We start from the raw sequence: 20,597 nt of genomic DNA, 5'->3' as shown, positions 1-20,597 counted from the left end.
AGCCTTTGGGGAATGTGAAAAAGTGGTTCTAAGAGGGAAGTTCATAGCTCCAAGTTCCTATGCTTAAAAAATCATGAAGATCACAAATAAATGATTTAATGATGCAACTCCAAAATTTGGAAAAACAAGAACAAACCAAACTTAGTAGACAGAAAGAAATAATAAAACAGAAAGTAATTACTACAAACATAGAAAGTAACACCAAAACAAAAATGGATCTAAGAGCTGGTTCTTTGAAAATATAACAACATCAACAGTTCCTTGGCCCAGCCAAACAAAAGAAAGACAGAAATGGACCCGTTTAACAGAAGCAGAGATGAGCAAAGAAACATTACAGCAGATACCATAGAAATATTGAAAATTATAAAAGAACACTTTAAGCATCTGAACTCAGAGGGACACACATGGAGGGTCCCAGGATGGAAAATAGTTAAGGTTCTCCTGGGTAAACTGGGGAGGGGGTGGAAAGGAGGAGATGGGGGATGGGAACATGAGGGATCAAGAAGACTGAGGAGCTGGGGGAGAGCAATGAAAGAGATGTCTTGGTAGAGAGAATCATTATGGGTTAAGGGAGAACTCTGGTGTTAGAGAGATTCTCAGGAATCCACAAGGATGACCTCAACTAAGGCTCTTAGCAACAGTGAAGAGGATGTCTGAAAGGGTCTTCCCTTTGATTAGATTAGTGACTACCCTAATTGTCTTCATAGAACCTACATCCAGTAACTGACAGAAGCAGATGCAGTGACCAACAGCCAAGAACTGATCTGAAGAGAGGGAGGAGGGATCGGATGAGCAAGAGGGGGTCAAGATCATGATGGAGAAAACCACAGAGACAGCTGACCTGAGCTAGTGGGAGCTCAAGGACTATGGACTGACAGCTGGGGACCTGCATGGGACCAAATTAGACCCTCTGAATGGGGATGACAGTCATGTGACTTGATCTGTTTGGAGGGACTGATTTTTTGGAGCCCATTCCCGATGGTGGGATACCTTGCTCAGCCTTGATACACAGAGTAGGGGCTTGGTCCTGTCTCAAGTTGATATGCCAGACCTTGTTGACTCCCCAAGGAAGGCCTTACCCCCTCTGAGGAGTGGATGGGGGATAAGAAGGAAGGAGATGGGAGGACAGGAGAAGGGGAGGGAGAGGAAACTGGAACTGGTATCTAAAATGAAAAGTAAAATTTTTAATAAAAAAATTATGAACTCCATCCAGGCAATGCATACCTTTAATCCCAGCAACTGGAGGCAGAGGCAGGTGAATTTCTGAGTTCGAGGCCAGCCTGGTCTATTGAGAGAGTTCCAGGACAACTAGAGATACACAGAGAAACCCTGTCTCAAAAAACAAAACAAACAAGTCAAAATCTGAACTCCATTCTGCTAGGAAAATCTAAAAGAAATGAACAAATTCATGATTCATCCAAACTACTGACGTTAAACCAAGAAGAGACCGACAACCTAAATGAACCCATAACAAAGGAAGAGACAGAAATAGCAGTAAAAAGCCTCCCTGCTGGGAATCCCAGGATTCAGAGCAGAACTCTACCAAACTTTCAAGGAAGAATTACAACCAATACTTCTTAAATTATTCAAAAATAGAAATATAAAAATCACTTCCAAACTTGTTCTATGAAGTCAATACTAAGTATTATTCTAATATACAAACCAGGTAAAGATACTACTACAATGACTGTAGATAAAAAATCCTTAATAAAATACAAGCAAACTGAATACAAGCACATATCAAGTTGATCATCTACCATGACTTTATCTTAGAAAAGTAGGGATGGTTCAATAAACCATGTAAATTAACTTAAAAACAAAAAAATTCACATGATCATCTCAATAGATGAAAAAAATCCTTAGACAAATTCTAACATGCCTTCATGATAAAACTCCTACAGAGAGCTGGGCAGTGGTGGCATATGCTTTTAATACCAGCACTTGAGAGGCAGAGGCAGGTGGATCTCTGTGAGTTTGAGGCCAGTCTGAACCACAGAGAAAGTTTCAGGACAGACTCCAAAACTACAGAGAAACCCTGACTCAAAAAAAAGGCTTAGAAAGAATAGGGCTGGAGAGAATATATGTCAACATATTAAAGGCTATATATGACAAACTCACAGCCAACATTAGACTAAATGAAGAAAAACCCAAAGTAATTCCATTAAAGTCAAGAGTGAGACAGGATGTTCCCCTTCATTCATATATATATATATATATATGTATGTATGTATGTTCATATATATGAATAAATATATTCATATATATATGAGAGTAGAACAAGGGAGGGGTTGGGAGAAGGGGACGTAGGAGGGGCTGGGTGGAAGAAAGGGAAAGGGGAAAGTGATATAATTGTATTCTAACTAAAACGTATTTTAAAATAAATAAATAATCATATGATCATCTCAATAGATGCAGAGAAGACTTTTTGGCACAACCCAACCTATTTTCAGCAAAGAAGTATAAAGAAGCCGGGTGGTGGTGGTACACGCCTTTAATCCCAGCGCTCAGGAGGCAGAGGCTGGTGGATCTCTGTGAGTTCGAGGCAAGCCTGGTCTACAAGAGCTAGTTCCAGGACAGGCACCAAAAGCTACAGAGAAACCCTGTCTTGAAAAAAAAAAAAAGGCTATAAGGAACATATCTCATGATACATATGTCACACCTCCAGCCAAATCTCAAAGAATTTCCAGTAAAATCGGGAGTGAGGCAAGTGTGTGCATTGTCTCCATTCTCATTCAGTAGAATCCTGAAGTCTTAATTTTAGGAGTAAGAAGAAGTCAATCAAAAAAAAATTCAAATCTAAATGAAAGAAGATCAAGCATTCTTATTTGTAGTTGAAGTGGTTATAACCCTAAGAGGTCCTAAAGAAACTGTATCCAGCCATAAGGAAAAACTAAATCATACTATTTGCAAGGAAATGGATGGAACTGGAAATTACTATCTTAAGCAAGGTTACCCAAACTCGAAAGAATAAATGCCACATTTTCTTCTCATATGTGGATCCCAGCTTCTAATTTTTATGTCTGTGTATTTATGTGGGTATGGAAGCTGATAAAAATAAAAAGAGGGAGCAGCAGGAGATGTTTTAAAGTGAGGGGGAGGCCGGGCGGTGGTGGCGCATGCCTTTAATCCCAGCACTTGGGAGGCAGAGGCAGGCGGATCTCTATGAGTTCGAGACCAGCCTGGTCTACAAGAGCTAGTTCCAGGACAGGCTCTAAAACCACAGAGAAACCCTGTCTCGAAAAACAAACAAACAAACAAACAAACAAACAAACAAATAAATAAATAAATAAAAATAAAAAATAAAATAAAGTGAGGGGGTTATAGTATTAACACATAAGATATGAAAGTGTAAAGGGGAATTCTGGGGGTGAAACCGTTTAACCAAGGCAGGAACAGGAGATCGGAAAGGAGGTAGTTGAAGAGAAGATCAATCAAAACTAAGTATATATGAAAAAGCCAAATGGAAACCTGCTACTTTGTAGATTAATTTTAAAAATTGAAGAGTTTAACCAGTGGTACCCTGAATAGATGTATAAAACCACTCCCAGATGCCAGAAGATTATTATTAATAGAAGTACCATTGCCAAGACTGGGATAGATGGCTCCCTGTGAATTGTCAGTGAGGGTGGCCTCTGAGGCTCCTGCAGCAATCCAGACAGCTACCCCTGCCACTGGCTACCCATCAGGACTAGATGGTAAGACCCTACTGCTGAAGCTACCTCCTACTCTGGGAGCAGAATCTAGAGAAACAAAGTCAGACCTGGAACTAGAAACTCTTTTTCCCTTGTGATGGTTTGGATGAGAATAGCTTCACAGGTTCGTATATTTAAATGTTTGGTCCTCAGTTGGTAGGACTGTTTGGGCAAGATCAGGTGTGATCTTGTGGGGAGTAGGTGCAGCCTTTTTGGAGGAGCCATGTTCCTGGCAATGAACTGGGAGGTTGTCATAATTAGTCTGACTTAGTTGCAGCCCTTGCCTACAGCACCATCAACAGGCCAGGCAAAATGCACCTGCTGGAGCGGCAGTAGCAAGTCTATCCTGGGTAACTATTTTCTTTCTGATTGGATTGCAGACTTACTCCCCATCTGTTTCTGTAAACCTGGTCAAGAAGCCTGAGCCGTGGAGGAACCAAGGCCTCCAGAGAAGACTGCGGTGATTGTACTGCTAACTGGATGTGATATGCTTGCCGAACTGCCTTCTACATATGTACACTTATGCTCATTGATTAGCATTACAGACAGCTTTGATCAGAGTATATACAGAGACTGCTTGTTCATTTCCCAGCCGCTCAGACCTAAATAATCACACAGAAACTATGTTAATTAATTGTTTGACCTATTAGCTCAGGCTTCTTATTAACTAACTCTTACATCTTAAATTAACCCATTTGTATTAATCTGTGTATCGCCACAAGGCTGTGGCTTACCCAGTAAGGTTCTGGCTGGCATCTTTCTCCTTCGGCAGCTACAGGGTGTCTCTTTGACTCGGCCTACTCTCTCTTTCTCTCTCTCTGTTTGGATTTCCCACCTGACTTTATTCTGCTAAGCCATTGACCAAAATAGTTTCCTTGTTAACCAACAATAATAAAACATATTCATAAATCCCAAATCATCAGAGAAGCATCTTTTTGCAAAGGATAGTTATTACAGAGCATACAACTGGTGAACGTGCTGATTATAAGTGATGGTTGAATGTTCAGTCACTCATGGTCATTTCTATCACCCCAGCAAGGCAAAGAGAAGACAGCAGGAAACAGGAGAGGGGTTCAGATATCTTCCCTGAGATAACAGAGGCAGTTCATGGTTTCTAGCGGAGGGATCAAGATCTTCAGTGGTAGAGCTACTGTTAAGTTGCTTATGCTCCCGTAAATAATGTTTGCCAAGCTCTTGTAAGAAATCACAATAACATCATTGGGTGACTGAAAATAAAGACTTGAAAACAGAAGGGGAACAAATTGGGGAAAAGGAGATGGTGTGCAGGAGTAGGAGGAGGGCTGAAAGGGCGACTGGGTAAATATGATCAAAATATTTTACACATGCATATTAAAATAACATGATGAAACCCATTATTATGTATAATTAACATACACTAATAAAAACTTTCAAAAAAATTAAATTATGTCTTAAGACAAAGATGATTTATTCTAAAATCGAAAGCTTTTTCAATAATAGTAAATTAATTAATAGCTTAAATTACATTAATTGATCTAAGAGGAACATTACCACTATAAATTCTAGAATGAAAAAATCAATCCTTAGAAAAATCAGTACCCATTAATAATTAAAAGACTGAAGAAAATATGAACTGAAATATGTTTTCTCAGTATGATAAAAGGAATAGGCCATCTCAGTGTCAGTATCCCATTTAATAGGCGAATGCTAAAATCTTTTCCTCTATACAGTCACAGTTAGAGATTTGCTAAACTTCATGGGCTTGAAGTGTAGTTGTACACCTGACTAACATGTAGTTCAGTGGTGTTAAAAGAATGTCCCGTCTTGAACTTTGATTGATAGCAGAGATACATGGCCAACATGGGAGGTCCGAGGCGACTGGGTGTGGGGTTGCCAGCTTGCTGAGTGGCTCTGGACTGGCACCAGGAACTCAACTTTAAAAAGTGTTCTTTCCGTTCTGTAGTGGATACGAGTGACTCCCTGTGCCGGGGATGTCCATGCAGTTTCATTTATGCTGCAAATCCGAATTTCTTCTGGAAGTGTGGAATTTTGTTACGTCTTTAGAGAAGAGTGACCCCAGGAAAAACCTAAGTCTACAACCCTGTCTCTGGAAGAAAAATCATACGTTCCTGCTGGAGTGGCTGAGTAATAGAGAACTTGACTAGCAATGTGAGGCCCTAGGCGGAATTCTAGTACAGCAGGGAACCACAGGAGGGTCTTCATCTAGAAAACCAATAGAGAATATGTTGATAGAGAACAGTGTGCACACTATAAACAAAGATGATATGTTCTTATAAGACAGAGACTGGGCTTGAGCAGAGACAAAGAAGACTCATTCTGTTCTTCGATTGTATGAAAATATAAACACACAGTAGTTGCTTTATATTAATTTCTAAATATGGTGCAATCTTAATCAGGAAAATATGCAAACTTTTTTGTTGACTAAGATAAGTTGATACAAAAAAGAATGCACAATTATCTACTGAAAAAGAGAAACTATGAGATAACTGAGCCTGCCAGACATTAAAAGCAAACCAAAAGTTTCATACTGTATCTTTGTACCCTCCATGAGTAGATAAGTAGACCATGGGACATAGAAAAGTCACAAGTCACAGCTATCTGAAAAGTCAGTCCCCACAGAAGTGGAATCTAGATCGCCCCATAAAAGTATCCTGTTTAGTGAGTGTCCCTGAGACAACAAGGAACACATTTGAACATAAAATAAAATTGGATCCAAACAGAGCAAGAATTCTAAATGAGTCAGAGAATTACAAGTTAAAAATAATGACATCCTAAGCAATGGATAATTTCCCTTTTAGCCTGGACGTACATAAAATATTTCTAAATACAAACAAAAGTCCTCATGCATAATTCATGAATGTGGTAAATAAAGGGATCTGAAATTTGCATGACAAAAAATAGACACCTAGCACAGCCAAAGTCACAGCACAACTGTCAAAGTAGGAGAAGAGAGAGGCGCAACACGCATCATAGCTGGGAAGCTCTGCTCCTTAGTAAAGGGAGGGCTTCTAAAACTGCGAGACAAAACTCAAAACTCAACAGAAAATGCAACATTGGGCAGGTGTGGTGGTCACATCTGTGATACGTGGAGTCCGAGGCAGAAAGATTTCTAGTTCTAGGCCAGCCCAGGAGAGAAAGCAAGATCCTCTCAAAGAGAAAAGAAGAATGGGAAATTTGACATGAATGCGCATCACCAGGTGTGAAAATGGTTCTCAATCATGAAAAGTACATCAGTTCACTCAGGAAGGAAACGCAAGCTGAGGGGCTGGAGATGGCACAGGGATGAAGAGCACTTCATCTTGCAGAGACCCTTCCGGCATGACCAGCAGCTCTACAGCATCTCACAATTGCCTGTAATTCCAGCTCCAGAGGCTCCAACCCTCTGTCTAAGGCTGATTCTCGCACTCACACGTCTATACCAGAATTGCCTCTTGATTAATAGCCGGCCAAAAGCTGTTCAGACTTCTCTGTAATTAAGAAAAATCATGATCTTCGCTGAACTGTTTTTTTTTTCTTAGATTAATTTCAGCCACAAATTAAATCACTTAGTTCTTATTCCCCTAAGGGTAAATGTTTTATGGGTTTTTTAAGTTTTTTGTTTGTTTGTTTGTTTGTTTTTTGAGACATGGTTTCTTTGTACAGCTTTGGAACCTGTCCTGGAACTCACTCTGTAGTCCAGGCTGGCCTCAAACTCACAGAAATCCGCCTGCCTCTGCCTCCCACTGGGAATAAAGTGTGCGCCACCACTGCCCAACCACTTTGTATTCTTATATTAATAGAAAAGTCTAAAAGTAGCTATATTACTAAATTTTACAAAGGATTATCCTGATTTATTAATATGAAGACAATCAATGCTACATGTATCTAGACTATTGGATGGACAGGGAAGACACATTCTCCCATCCTATATTTATGTGCAGAAACTGCCTGACTTTTATTGGGATTCTGCAGTACAGTAATGAATATAAATGAGAAGAAATTGAGACCTAACAACCTTTCATTCATGTCAAGGCAACAAAGCGATTATGCTCAATTTGGCTCCCTAATTACTAGACTGACACAGATAAAGGAGAAAAATACTAAAAATCAATTGTAGGTTATCAAATATCACAAAGCTATGAAGAAAATATGCAGAAAAAAAATAAGTGTTAAAAAAATCTAAAACAACCTACAATAAACACCCAAGAAGGCAAATGCCATGCAAATCTTCTCACAGAACCACCAATGCTTTCGTGCTCACAATAATACGAAATCAGCGGGAGGCATTGCAGTTAAAGCAGACACAACCAGCGTCAGCGAACTTATCTGCTTCTGAATGGATGGTTGTCTACTAATCTGGCAGAGCCCTGGGTATTCCAATTAAAGTAATATACAAGTGAATGACAATTAGAAAAATGTACCCATATACCAATCATAACACCACCAGAAGGATCATTGAGTCTTTGAAATATTCCAGGCCCATTTTTAAACACTCTTGGCGATTGGTCTTGCTTTGCAGCTTTTCTTGGTCGCTGTCCCATTGCTGTGAAGAGACACTATGGCCAAGGAAACTCTTATTTTTTTAAGATGCATTGAATTTGAGGCTTGCTTACAGTTTCCGAGACTTAGTCCGTTATCATCATGGCAGAGAGCATGCTGGCAGGCAGGTGTGGTGCTGGAGAGGTAGCTGAGAAATATGTCCTGATCTGTAGGAAGACAGAGACAGAGACAGAGGGGCGGGCAGGCAAGCCGAGACAGACAGATTGAGACAGACAGACGAGACTGGGTCTAGCTTGGCCTTTGGAAAGCTCACTTCCTCCACCAAGGCCACACCTACTCCAGCAACCTGACACCTTCTAATCCTTGTAATCCTTTCCAATAGTTCCACTCTCTCATGACAAAGCCTTCAAGTACATGAACCTATGGGGCGGTTCTTATTCAAACCGCGACAGTACAGAGGACGTTTCTATGTTAGAGTGACATGGTTAGACTCAGAATGCCTATCACAGAAAAACTAGCTGCTGAAGGGATTGCTGAGGGACCATTTCCACCTCTCCACATCACAGTCTTGGACCATGAGAGAAAAGACGATCTGCAAGCACAGAAGGAAGGGATGTGCTGAGCTTGGCTTCAGAATGGCCACAGTGGAATTAGGCAGATCCGCTCTCCAAGCAAACAGTCATGGCAATAAAATTATTTTTAAAACATTAAGGTCTCTAGGAGTTGCCCTATGGGTGTATGGGTAACAAATGAAGGCATGTCTTAAAGCTTCATTTGGTCCACAACCAACTTCCTATAACCCTACCACAGGCTTAGCCTGATGGAGAAGTGGAGAAGACAGGGCATAGTTCTAGGAGGAGGAGCCCACTCCACTGACCTTCCTTAGTCTCCAGCTCTGTATGGTATTACTAACTCCAGGAAAGCTGCTCAAAATAGTAAAGGATCTCCACTTCTACCCCAGACCCTCTAGATGCTACTGTTTCACAGATCTGGACCCTGCCACCTACCACACACACATACACACACACACACGTAGACACACACACAGACACACACACATAGACATACACACATAGATATACACACTCACACACACATAGACACACACACATACACATAGACACACACACACTCTCACACACACAGACACACATACTCACATAGACACACACACACATAGACACACATACACATAGACATACACACACATAGACACACACATTCACACACACACTCACACACACATTAGGCACACACATTCACACATACACTCACACACACACATAGACACACACACATCCCTTTGCATTTTCCTGGTTTCTGCAGTTATTATATCTACAACCTGAAGATCTGAGGTTAGGAAACTCAAAGGAGCTAGAATATGTAACATTAGTCTTTCTGGTCTGGAACACCTCACTCAGTATGACCTTTTCCAAATACATTTATCTGTAAATTATTTTTTTTCTTTTTCTTTTCTTTTTTGGTTTTTTTCAAGACAGGGTTTCTCTGTAGCTTTGGAGCCTTTCCTGGAGCTAGCTCTGTAGACCAGGCTGACCTCAAACTCACAGAGATCCACCTGCCTCTGCCTCCCAAATCCTGGGATTAAAGGTGTGCACCACCACTGCCCAGTAAAAGAGGTCATGAATATACTCTTTTTGTTTTTTGTTTGTTTATTAGTTTATTTGGTTTTGGTTTTTCGAGACAGGGTTTCTCTGTGTAGCAATCCTAGCTGTCCTGGAACTAGCTCTGTAGACCAGGCTGGACTCAAACTCACGGAGATCCTCCTGCCTCTGCCTCCTGAGTGCTGGAATTAAAAGTGTGCACCATCATCGCCCAGCTTATCTGTAAATTTTATGGTTTTATTTTTCTTTACAGTTGAATAGTATTCATAGTGCATATGTATCAAATTTTTACTACCCACTCGTTGGTTGAGGACATTTAGGCAATTTTCATGATTTGGTTATTGTGAGTAGAGCTGTAATGAGCACGGCTTAGCACGTATCTGCAAGGAGGTATGTTCTATGGATGTATGCCTAGGGGTGGTATAGCTGGGTCATATAGTAGATATATTTTTTAGTTGTTTAAAAGATCTCCACACTGGGCCAGTATGTGTTGCGGGAGCTCCAGCGGCTATTGGCTGAAGGAGTGAAGGAGCTCCCGCAACACCACCCCCTTTTGTTTAAGTCGAAAGGAGCTCCCGCAACAAGTATGAAATCAGACCAATAATGAACAACAGTTCCCTTATCCTCGCCAGTGTTTGCTGTCGGTTATTTAGTTGACCTTTGCCCTTCTGACTAGGGTAAGATGAAATCTCAAAGTGTTTTGATTTGCATTTCCCGAATGGCTAAGGTTGATGGGCACTTTCTGAGCTGTTCCTTAGCAATCCTTTTTAATTTTAAAAACTGTCTGTTTGGGTATCAAGCCTACTTTTTGTTGTTTTTACTCTGGGGGTTTTTGGGGAGCAGGGGTCGTTCGTTTGGCTGCTTTTGTTTTCAGTGTTCCTATGCTCTGGGTAGCAGTCCTCCGTCAGGTGTAGGAGCAGAAAGGATGCTCTCCCATTCCACGGGCTCCTTCTTTTGCTGTGCAGAACCTTTTGAGTTTTATGAAGTTCCACTTGTGAGTTGTTGGCCTCAATCCTGGGCTAACAAGCTATTCAGGAAGCCCTTTTCCACACCTATATCAGGTAGGCACTGCCTACGCTTTCTCCCAGCAGTCTTGTCTCTCGGTTTCCACATCTGGATTTTAAATCCATTTGGAGTTGCTCTTCGTACAAGGTGAGAGATAGGAATATAATATTCTTTTTGGATGGCACCCAGCTGTGCCAGCTCCATCTGTTAAAGACACTTTTCCCCCCATTTGTGTTCTTCTTGCCTCTGTCAAATACTAAGTGGCTGGAGTCACATGCACCATGTTTGGACCTTCTTTCTTATTACAGTGGTCTCCACATCTGTTTTGTGTCAGTACCATATTGTTTTATTACTATGGTTCTGAAATAAATCTTGATATCTGGAAAGGTAATCCTTCCAGAATCATCCTTTTTGCCTACAATTATTTTAGTTATTTGTAGTCTTCTTTGGCTCCATATGAATTTTATAATAGCATTTTAATTTTGTGAAGAATGAGATGGGTATTTTAATTGGAATTGCTTTAAATCTTTTGGCAAAATGTTCATTTTCACAATATTGCAGGAAAATGGTTGGAGCTAGAAAATATTATTCTGAGTGAGGTAACCCAGACACAGAAAGACAATTATCACATGTACTCACTCATAGGTGGTTTTTTTTCTTCAGTTTTGTGTTTTGTGTTTTATTTAAACACAAATAAAATACACATGCAAGCCATCTACTCGTTCTCTTCGCTGCATAGCCTGGCGTTGGGATTGGTGACTCTGAAGGCCGGCTTTGCTGCTCTTTCCATGATGGCTTTTTGGTTCTTGGAGGAAACATTGTGAGCGATCTCAGCACAGTAAGACTTGTGCACATCAGCAGCTCCTCCAACTCCTTGACGCTGTGGAGCAGAAACTTCCAGAAGCCACTAGGCAGCATGTGCTTAGTTTTCTTGTTGCTCCCGTAACCAATGTTGGGCATCAGGATCTGGCCCTTAAATCTTCTCTGCACCCTGTTATCAATACCTCTGAGTTTCCACCAGTTTCGCTTAATCTTGACATATCTATCTGATTGGTGCCGGATGAACTTCTTGGTCCTCTTTTTGACAATCTTGGGCTTCACCAGAGGCTGGAGGGCAGCCATGATGCCACAAAGGAGAAGGCCCATAGGTGGTTTTTAAACATAAAGCAAAGAAAGCCATCCTACAAACCGTTCTTTCAAGGTCTTTGAAGGTATTGCATGGAATCTGTAGATTGTTTTTGGTAAGACTGCCATTTTTACTATGGTATTCTTTTCTGTTTGGATGAAATATTCTATAGATGTCTGTTAAGTCCATTTGAGTCATAACATTTGTTAGTTCTCTTATTTCTCTGTTCATTTTTCGTCTGACTGACCTGTCCAGTGGTGAGAGGGGAGTCTTGAAGTCTCCCACTATTAGTGTGTGGGGTTTAATGTATGATTTAAGCTTTAGAAGTATTTCTTTCACATATGAAGATGCCCTTGTATTTGGAGCATAGATGTTCAGGATTGCAATTTCCTCTTGGTGGATTTTTCCTGTGACTAATATGAAATGACCTTCTCTTTGTCTCTTTTGACTGATTTTAGCTTGAAGTCTGTTTTGTTAGATATTAGGATAGCTATACCTGCTTGTTTCTTAGGCCCATTTGATTGGTATATTTTTTCCCAACCCTTTACTTTGAGACAATATCTGTCTTTAAGGTTGAGATGTGTTTCTTGTATACAGAAGAAAAATGGATTTTGTTTTCGTATCCAATCTGTTAGCCTGTGCCTTTTTATGGGTGAGTTGAGTCCATTTACATTACGGGATATTAATGCCAGTGATTGCTATCTCCTGTTAATTTAGTTTTCATTGTTGGTGATGTTAATTTGTGCATGCAAGGGAAAGGTGTCCTCACCCCTTCCTGCTTGCTACCTGTGGCAAGCAAGAGGGCTGGTGGTGGGGTCACACAAGAGAGTGAGAGAACCAGCCCTACCCCCCACCAGATGCAGTGCACAGGAGAGTGGACCCTGCACCCTGGCCAGGGAGTACACAAAAGTGACCCTGTTATCCAGGGTGCAGGTAAACAAGAACAGGAGAGTTGACTCCCCACCCCTCCACCTACCCCACCCCCTCCACCTTCCCCACCCCCTCCACAGCCCCTACAGCAATTGATATAAAGGGCCCTATACCTAACCTGGGTAAAATAGTAGAGCTGGCCCTTGGCACTATGAGTATGGGTAACCTGGATCTGAAGACCTGAGAGCAAAAGACCTGGTTCCCACTCTTTGCTTCAGGCTGTGCTGGGTGGGCTAGCCAAGGCAATGCTGGAGAGCTTACCCAGGTAGTGACCATGAGGGAAAGCTGGCAGACTGACCAAGCCAGCTACCACCCAGGTCCAATCAGGGCTAAGAGTTGTCCCATCCCAGTGTCCACCTCATCTATGAACTGTGGAGCATGTGAAGGAGCTGGACCTACAGATCTGAAACAGCTGGATCTCCATGACACAGGACAACAATAGCACATTCAAGAGGAGCCCCAGTGAGAGCCCATTGTTGTAGCAGAAACAGACCAATGATTCATGGCAATGAACACTTGCAAGTAAAGATGAATGGACCAAAGGGTACAATGTGTGACTCAATGGGCCACTCAACAGCTTCCACAGCAAGATTCCTCTCTCCCTCTCCCTCTCCCTCTCCTTCTCTCTCTCTCCCTCTCTCCCTCTCTCTCTCTCTCTCTCTCTCTCTCTCTCTCTCTCTCTCTCTCTCTCGTTTGGTTTGTTTTTTTTCTTTTAAATTTGTTTCAGGCGATTGCAAGGGCAGAGGGCAGGTGGGAGGGGATTGGGAGACAAGTGGGATCAGCATGCCTGATGTGACATCTACAGGGAATCAATAAAAATTAAAATAATGACGATAATGACAATAATAATAATAATCTGCAAAGAACGTGAAGATATCTTCAATAAAATTTTAAGACAGAATCAAATGTGTTCAGTCATGGCCCAGAAGTGTATATGACCAAAAATAATAATGAATGAAGTCTAACACGAAATCATAAACTATTTAAAGCATTATAAGGTGTTGATTGGTTGGTTGATTAGTTGATAACTGTATTTATTGTTCAGTTCTTGAATGACTCCTTTGTGAATGGTTTCACATTCCAATTTTACAAGGTTAAGCACCTGCTAGAAGATTCAAAGAGCTTTAATGCTTATATATTGGCAGGTTCCATATTGTAAAAATGGTCATATCATTAAAAGTAACCTACGGGTTCAATACAATCCCCATCAAAATATTAACAACAGAATAGAAAAAAAAACCTTAAATTTCACATGGGATCACAAAAGACTCCAGATAATCAAAGCATGATGAAGCAAGAAGAACAGGGCTGGAGACATCACACTACTTGATCCCAATTGTATCACAGAACCATGGTGTCAAAAATTGTACTCTAGTGGCACAAAAACAGACACATATACCAAAGAACAGAATAAAGTGATGTGCCCAGAAATAAACTCACGCAGCTATAGCCTCCTAACAAAGCTTCCAAAAACATAAACAGAGAAAAACACAGCCTCTTCAGCAAACACTTCAGGGAACACCGAATGCCCACACATAGAGGAAGGAAATTAAAGCTGTGTTTCTCATCCTGACAGAATCAATTCAGAATTACTCCAAGCCCTGGATGAAAGACCTAAGAACCTGAAGCTGCTGAAGATCCATAGGTAAAAATACTTAGGGTAAAGGGTCAAACAAAGATTTTTCAAAAAGGTTTCTGATAGCAGAGAAAGGAGCACCAAGAAATGAAAAAAGGGATTGTATAAATGCAAAGGGCCTCTGTGCAGAGAAATCATGGTCACCAGAGTGAAAAGGCAGCATACAAAACAGAGGGGAAAAACTTTGCTAACTACATATCAGACAGATGGTTAATATCTGCAATTTATAAATAGCTTCAAATATTAAACAGCAAAATAATAAATTGCTCAATACACAAATAGCCAGTAAACTGAAAAGGAGGTTGTCAAAGGAATTACAAACAGCCAATAAATACCTGAGAAAATGTTCAACATGCTTAGCATCAGAATGGTGAACATAAGACTGCTTTGAGATTTCATCTGACCACAGTCAGAATTGCCATCCTCAAAAAAAAAAAAAAAAAAAAAATGACAGCAAATGCTAACATGGATGTGGGGGTAGGGAGACTCATCTGCCACTTGTGGAAATGCAAGCGGTATAACCACTATGGAAATCAGTTGGAAGTTTGTCAAAAAGCTAAAATTATATCTACCACATGATTCAGCTGTACCACTCTTGGGTATGTACACAAAGGACTCTATATCCTACTACTGTAGTGGTAAAAGAAAAAAGTAAAAATGCTGCAGGTCCCCAAGTGGCTGCAGGGCCATGAGACCATGCCACAGGTCCCTCGAAGTGGTGGCAAGCAGCAGGCAGTGGGTCCCAGGAGCAGTCAGTCCCAGGCAGGGATGGCACAGTTCCCTGAGTGGCTGCAGCAGGCAACGAGTCCCAGGCAGGAAGCCATGGGGTGGGTGAGAGACCTCAACAGGGCAGCCAGTCCCATGAAGAGAGACAGATGGATGGGCATGCCAAAAGACCATGCTGCAGGTCTTCAAAGGCAGCTGGCCCCAGGCAGGGAGCCACATGGTGGGCAAGAGACAGAGATATGGATAGGCATACCATGCAGAATGAGGTTGGATATTTATTTAGTGGGTTATGGAAGGGAAAGGGGAAAGGGGAAAACAGAGAGAGAGGGAAAGAGAGGGAGGGAGGGAGGGAGAGAGAGAGAGACAGATGGAGAAGGGGAGAAGTGGGGAGAACTTCAGCTTGCCTCAGTGGACAGGGGAGGGAGTGGGCATGACTTGTCTCTTAAAAGGACAGAGCAGACCATCAAACTACAAAGATACTGGCTCGTCCATGTTCACTGATGCTGTGCTCACAAAAGCCAGGAGATGGAAACAGTCTAGATACCCATGAACTGATGAATAAATAATGAAAATATGGCATATTTGCACAATGGGCTATTACTTAGCTTTCAGAAAAAAATAAAATTATGAAATTAGAAGGTAGAAACAGTCATTCTGAATGAGGTAACTGAGACCAAGAAAAACAAAACTCAAATATTTTTACTCAATTGTGGATTTTAGCTTTGAATTTTTAAATGTGTGTGTTTTATTTGGAATAGTCATAGAAATAAAAAAAATTAATAAGGGCAGAAGGGCTTTCAAGGGAGGGAAGATGGAATGACTGACATAATGGATTACAAGGAGAGAAGAACTAGGAAGGGATGGATTGTGGTAAGTGGGGTAGAATGGAGTAGGAGAGGGAAACTGTGAGGGAAAAAAAACACCAAAGATTTGACAGAAAAGTCACATGGAAACCTATACTTAGAAGCTTCCTAAAATCCATCTATATACACACATAACAAGAATCAGAATAAAGTTTTCCATAAGAAAGCAACAATGTTCCTACCAAACACCAGAAACTAACAAATAAAAAACACCCAGCACTGGCAATGGGTTACCTGTTTAGGAGTTGTTGGCCAGTGAAATATCAAAGAGCCCTAAACATTATAAGCATTGCCAATGCTCCTGGTTACCCTCAAGACCCTGTTAAGGAAACCTTATTGCTGAAGATACCATATACTTGAGTACATGGAGGAATCAAATTGGAGTTGGCCTAGAAGCTTCCACACTATTGACCAGTTTTCATAGTAATAGAAGATGCCAAGCAAACTACTAGAGAATAAAGTAATTGTCAAAACAAAGTATGAACCCTATGTACTAGAATAATAACCACCCTGGCAAGACATGCCAAGTGGTGCAATAGTGGCATAAACATTATGGGAATAACCAATCACTTTCTGTTTGAATTTAAGTTCAGCTCCACAAGATGAAAACTCTAGCTGGCATGATTATCAGGCTAAGAATATAAGGTTAGACAGGTGATAGGTCATACACCACGATTTACTACTGATTTTCTGCACAGTGCACCTGGGGCCTATCATTATACCCATGAGAACAAGGCATCTAGCAACCCTTATCAGAGAAGCTTTCATCTTCAGTAGATGGTGATTAACACAGAGACTCACAATTGGCCAAGGTGCAGAGAATAAGAGATTGCAGAATATCCATCCCTAAAGAAGTACCTAGACTGCAACTCTCATCCTGAGATTCAGGAACCATTGAAGAAGAGGGGCAGAAAGAGTGTAAGAGGCTACAGATGGCTAATAAAGAAGCAGTGTCTTCTGCGCATGGCTGGGAAGCTCCACATATGGAGTCACAGCAGTTGTGACACCATACACAAGACCTGTGCAAGCCAAAAACAGAATAATCCCAGATTTCTGAGGCATTCTGACCATCATTATCTGTTGAATGGGGTATTCGGAATTTTTCATGAATGTGGCCCCTGGAAGTCCACCACACTCCAGTGAAAGACCACACTTCAAAAACGATGTGGGTGACACAAATTAGCCTTGATAAGGAAAGAAAAGGGACACAAAGTTAAGTGATAAGGGAAGTGGGTGTGTCTGAGAAGAGCTGGAGAAGGCAGGGTGAGTATGATCAAAGCACATGACATTCTCCAACATCTAATAAACCAGATAGCAGATTGTGGTGAGCAAAAGAGGAACCCTTATATGATGTTGATAGGAATATAAACTTACACAGCTTTTATAGGATTCAGGGGGAATAGTCTTCAATAAATGCAAAATAGAGCTACCATATGATCCAGGCATACCACTCCTGGATATGTACCTGAAGAATCCTAAGCTAACATACCACAGAGATTCATGTTCATTGGTGTTTACTCCCACACCATTCACAGGGACTCCACCTACGACCTTGAATCAGCCCAGATGTCCTTAAACAGATGAGTGTGTGCAGGCATCCACACGTGGCTCACACAATGAATATAAAATCACAGACCCAAAATCAAGATATGTAATTGTAAAAACAATAGGAGATCAGATTTGCAGGAAAACAGACAGACCTGGAAGTCATTACAGAACCAACATACGCCAGACTCGGAAAGACAATTTGCTGCATGCTTCACCTCGTATGTGGAATCTAGATTGAATTGGATATGCATGTGTGTGTGTGCGTGGTGTGTGTGTGGGGGGGTCGTGAATGAAGATAAGGGACCATGAGTGGGAATAGGAAGAGATCGTTAGGAAGAGAGGACGTGAGGAAGGGTGGGAAGGGGGAGACTAATAGAATACATCGGACATGAAAGCAGAAGGGAGGATATCAGTGGGCTGGGGAGAGTGGAGTAGAGAACGAGAGGGTGTGGCAGAAGGGGGTTAGAAAGAAGTATGACATCTACATGGAATTGCAGTAGTAAAGCCCATCACTGAGTATACTAACTTTAAAATTCATTTAAGAAATACCAAACTATATTTGCAGGAGTCACATAAGCCGTTACTTAGAAATTTGAGGAATAATTCTACCTTAAAAGTGAAAGCACACACAGGTCAAACCTGAGGGACACAATGAATCAGTGCATAGGCGGGGACCCCTTGGTGAGTAGGATTTTTGTTACTTATTTTTCTCCCTCTCTATTTGAGGAAGGCGCATGTTGGTAAACAATGTCTCAAGATGAAAGCACATAGTGTGAATAATTTTTAGAAATAGTCACAATCAAAAGCAGTATTCATTCAATGCTGTGCAACCCACATCAGTTCCTTTTACCTGATGAACTAGTTCTTGCAAGTCATTTTTCTCCAGTCTTAATTTTGAGCAAATCCTATGTTTTATAAACAAATTAAATTAAACCAAATTCACCTGTCACAAAAACAATTTAGGAAAAAGAAAACAATATCAACAAAGTCAATGTTTTTACAAGAAGAATTTAAATGACTGAGATAAAAACTGGTCATGTTAATATTAACCTCTATCATTCTCCATTTAGTGAATATGAAGAAACACCCGAAACCTTAGGCTTAGCTCTATAAATAAATATGAAACATAAAATCAAGTAAAAGTTCACATAGCCAAAAGTCCAAAGTCTAACCTCCATCCATACAAAGTCTTACCTCCATCCATACAAAGTCTAACCTCCATCTCTACAAAGTCTAACCTCCCACATCAGTACAAAGTCTAATTCCCATCATCAGTACAAAGTCTAACCTCCACCAGTACAAAGTCTAACCTCTACCCGTACAAAGTCTTGCCTCCATCAATACAGTCTTACATCCATCAGTACAAAGTCTAACCTCCCATCCATACAAAGTCTTACCTCCATCAGTTCAAAGTCTAACCTCCATCCATACAAAGTCTTACCTCCATCAGAACAAAGTCTAACCTCCATCAGTACAAAGTCTAACCTCCATCCATACAAGGTCTTACCTCCATTAGTACAAAGAGTGCTGCAAAGAAGAGGAGAGTCGCCCACTCCACTCTGTGTAGAATTATCTCAAAGTCATGAGTGTCCGCTAAAATTAGCAACCAGATGGCCCCCAGCATAGCAATCCATCCTGTAAAACAAGCAGAACCCATCCTGTAATAGATCCATTGCTAACACACCAGTTGATGTTTTGTCTTCTGAATGGTTTATTTTTCATTGAAAGCAACTGCTGTACTGCAAACTGTGTACATTTAAAAGTATAATTTCTATTTTAGCTTATGTATATTTCATGAAGCAATACTGCAGTCAAGATAATGGGCATATTCATCATCCCAGAACTCATGCCCATCCACACTCTGCCCCCCTCCAGATCCTTCTATCACTGAACAATACACTCCCAATAAAACATCCTTCTCTTATCTCTATAGATCAGTTTACATCCTCTGTATTCTCTCTAAATGTAGATTTGTATTCTCCTCTCTTGCTTTCTCCCTTCTCTCAATGCTACAAATCAAACCCACAACCCCACATATGCTACCTAATGTCCTGCCTTTAAGATATGCTCTGGCCCTCACAGGCACATTGATCTAATGGCACATATATTTTCTGATTACTTCTCAGTGGACAGATAACCTTGCCAGAAAAGCAGCATTTAGCAAATTACTTTAAGCTTCTTCCCTTTTGTTATGTAAGTCAAATTTCAAAGTTTTTCAGCAGTCACTGGTATGCCATTATCTGGCTATGCCATGATATATGGCCCATTTGCCAATTAAAGACATCCCAATGGTTTCTAGTGTTTGGCTATTACAAATGAATATGACATAAATATTCACAGAATGACTACAGCTACCTCATTCAATAGAAACAGAGCCTTGAAATATGGCAACAAAGCAGACTAGACCTGAGAAATGTACCCAGCTGCCTTTAGAGATTACAGAAGCATTAAGACTGTCCCCTTTCTCCTCAGGTTCCCTGACGCTCAAAGAAGACACATTTTTTTTTCATTGACTTTTCATGTTCACCAACATCTGAGCAGGTTCTAACCACTCCTGACGGCTGAGCACTGTGGTACAGCAACTCACAAGTTTTATCACATAAGGGCACTGGAAATATTTCAGAGCATGTTTTGTACAATCGTTCATTTGCCAACAAGAAATTCATATCAATAAGTAGTCACCACTTGACTTTAAAGTTTTAATAATTGCCTTAAAATATACCTTACCATTTTACTGATAACTTAGAGACCTCTGTTTAAATGAACTTTTCTTTTAAAATCTGTGGCTGAAAAGCTGCATGCTGTCAAAATCACTTTCAAAAGGTCAGCTGTCTCAGTGTTTGTGTTGTGGGAAATTTGCACACCGTGTGAAGATAGATTGCTGTGATTAGTGTAATAAAAAGCTGAACGGCCAATAGATAGATAGGAAAAATATACAGGACTTCCAGAAAAAGGAAAGAATCCTAGGAT

At 40.8% G+C, this 20,597-nt stretch overlaps 1 protein-coding gene and 1 pseudogene across 1 annotated transcript in view; both read right to left on the bottom strand.

Moving 5' to 3' along the window:
• The window catches only part of Oca2 (OCA2 melanosomal transmembrane protein), a 209,294-nt gene that overhangs the window by 103,259 nt on the left and 85,438 nt on the right, over positions 1-20,597 (bottom strand). Inside the window, exon 19 of the mRNA XM_057756393.1 lies at positions 19,135-19,262. Coding sequence (XP_057612376.1) covers positions 19,135-19,262 — 128 coding nt within the window. The remainder of the gene's footprint in view (positions 1-19,134; positions 19,263-20,597) is intronic.
• On the bottom strand, positions 11,514-11,920 carry LOC130865371 (60S ribosomal protein L32-like; annotated as a pseudogene).

The sequence above is a fragment of the Chionomys nivalis genome, chromosome 23 (genome assembly GCF_950005125.1).
Source record: "Chionomys nivalis chromosome 23, mChiNiv1.1, whole genome shotgun sequence".
NCBI classification, from domain to species: domain Eukaryota; kingdom Metazoa; phylum Chordata; class Mammalia; order Rodentia; family Cricetidae; genus Chionomys; species Chionomys nivalis.
This window is presented reverse-complemented; position numbering and strand designations above follow the sequence as displayed.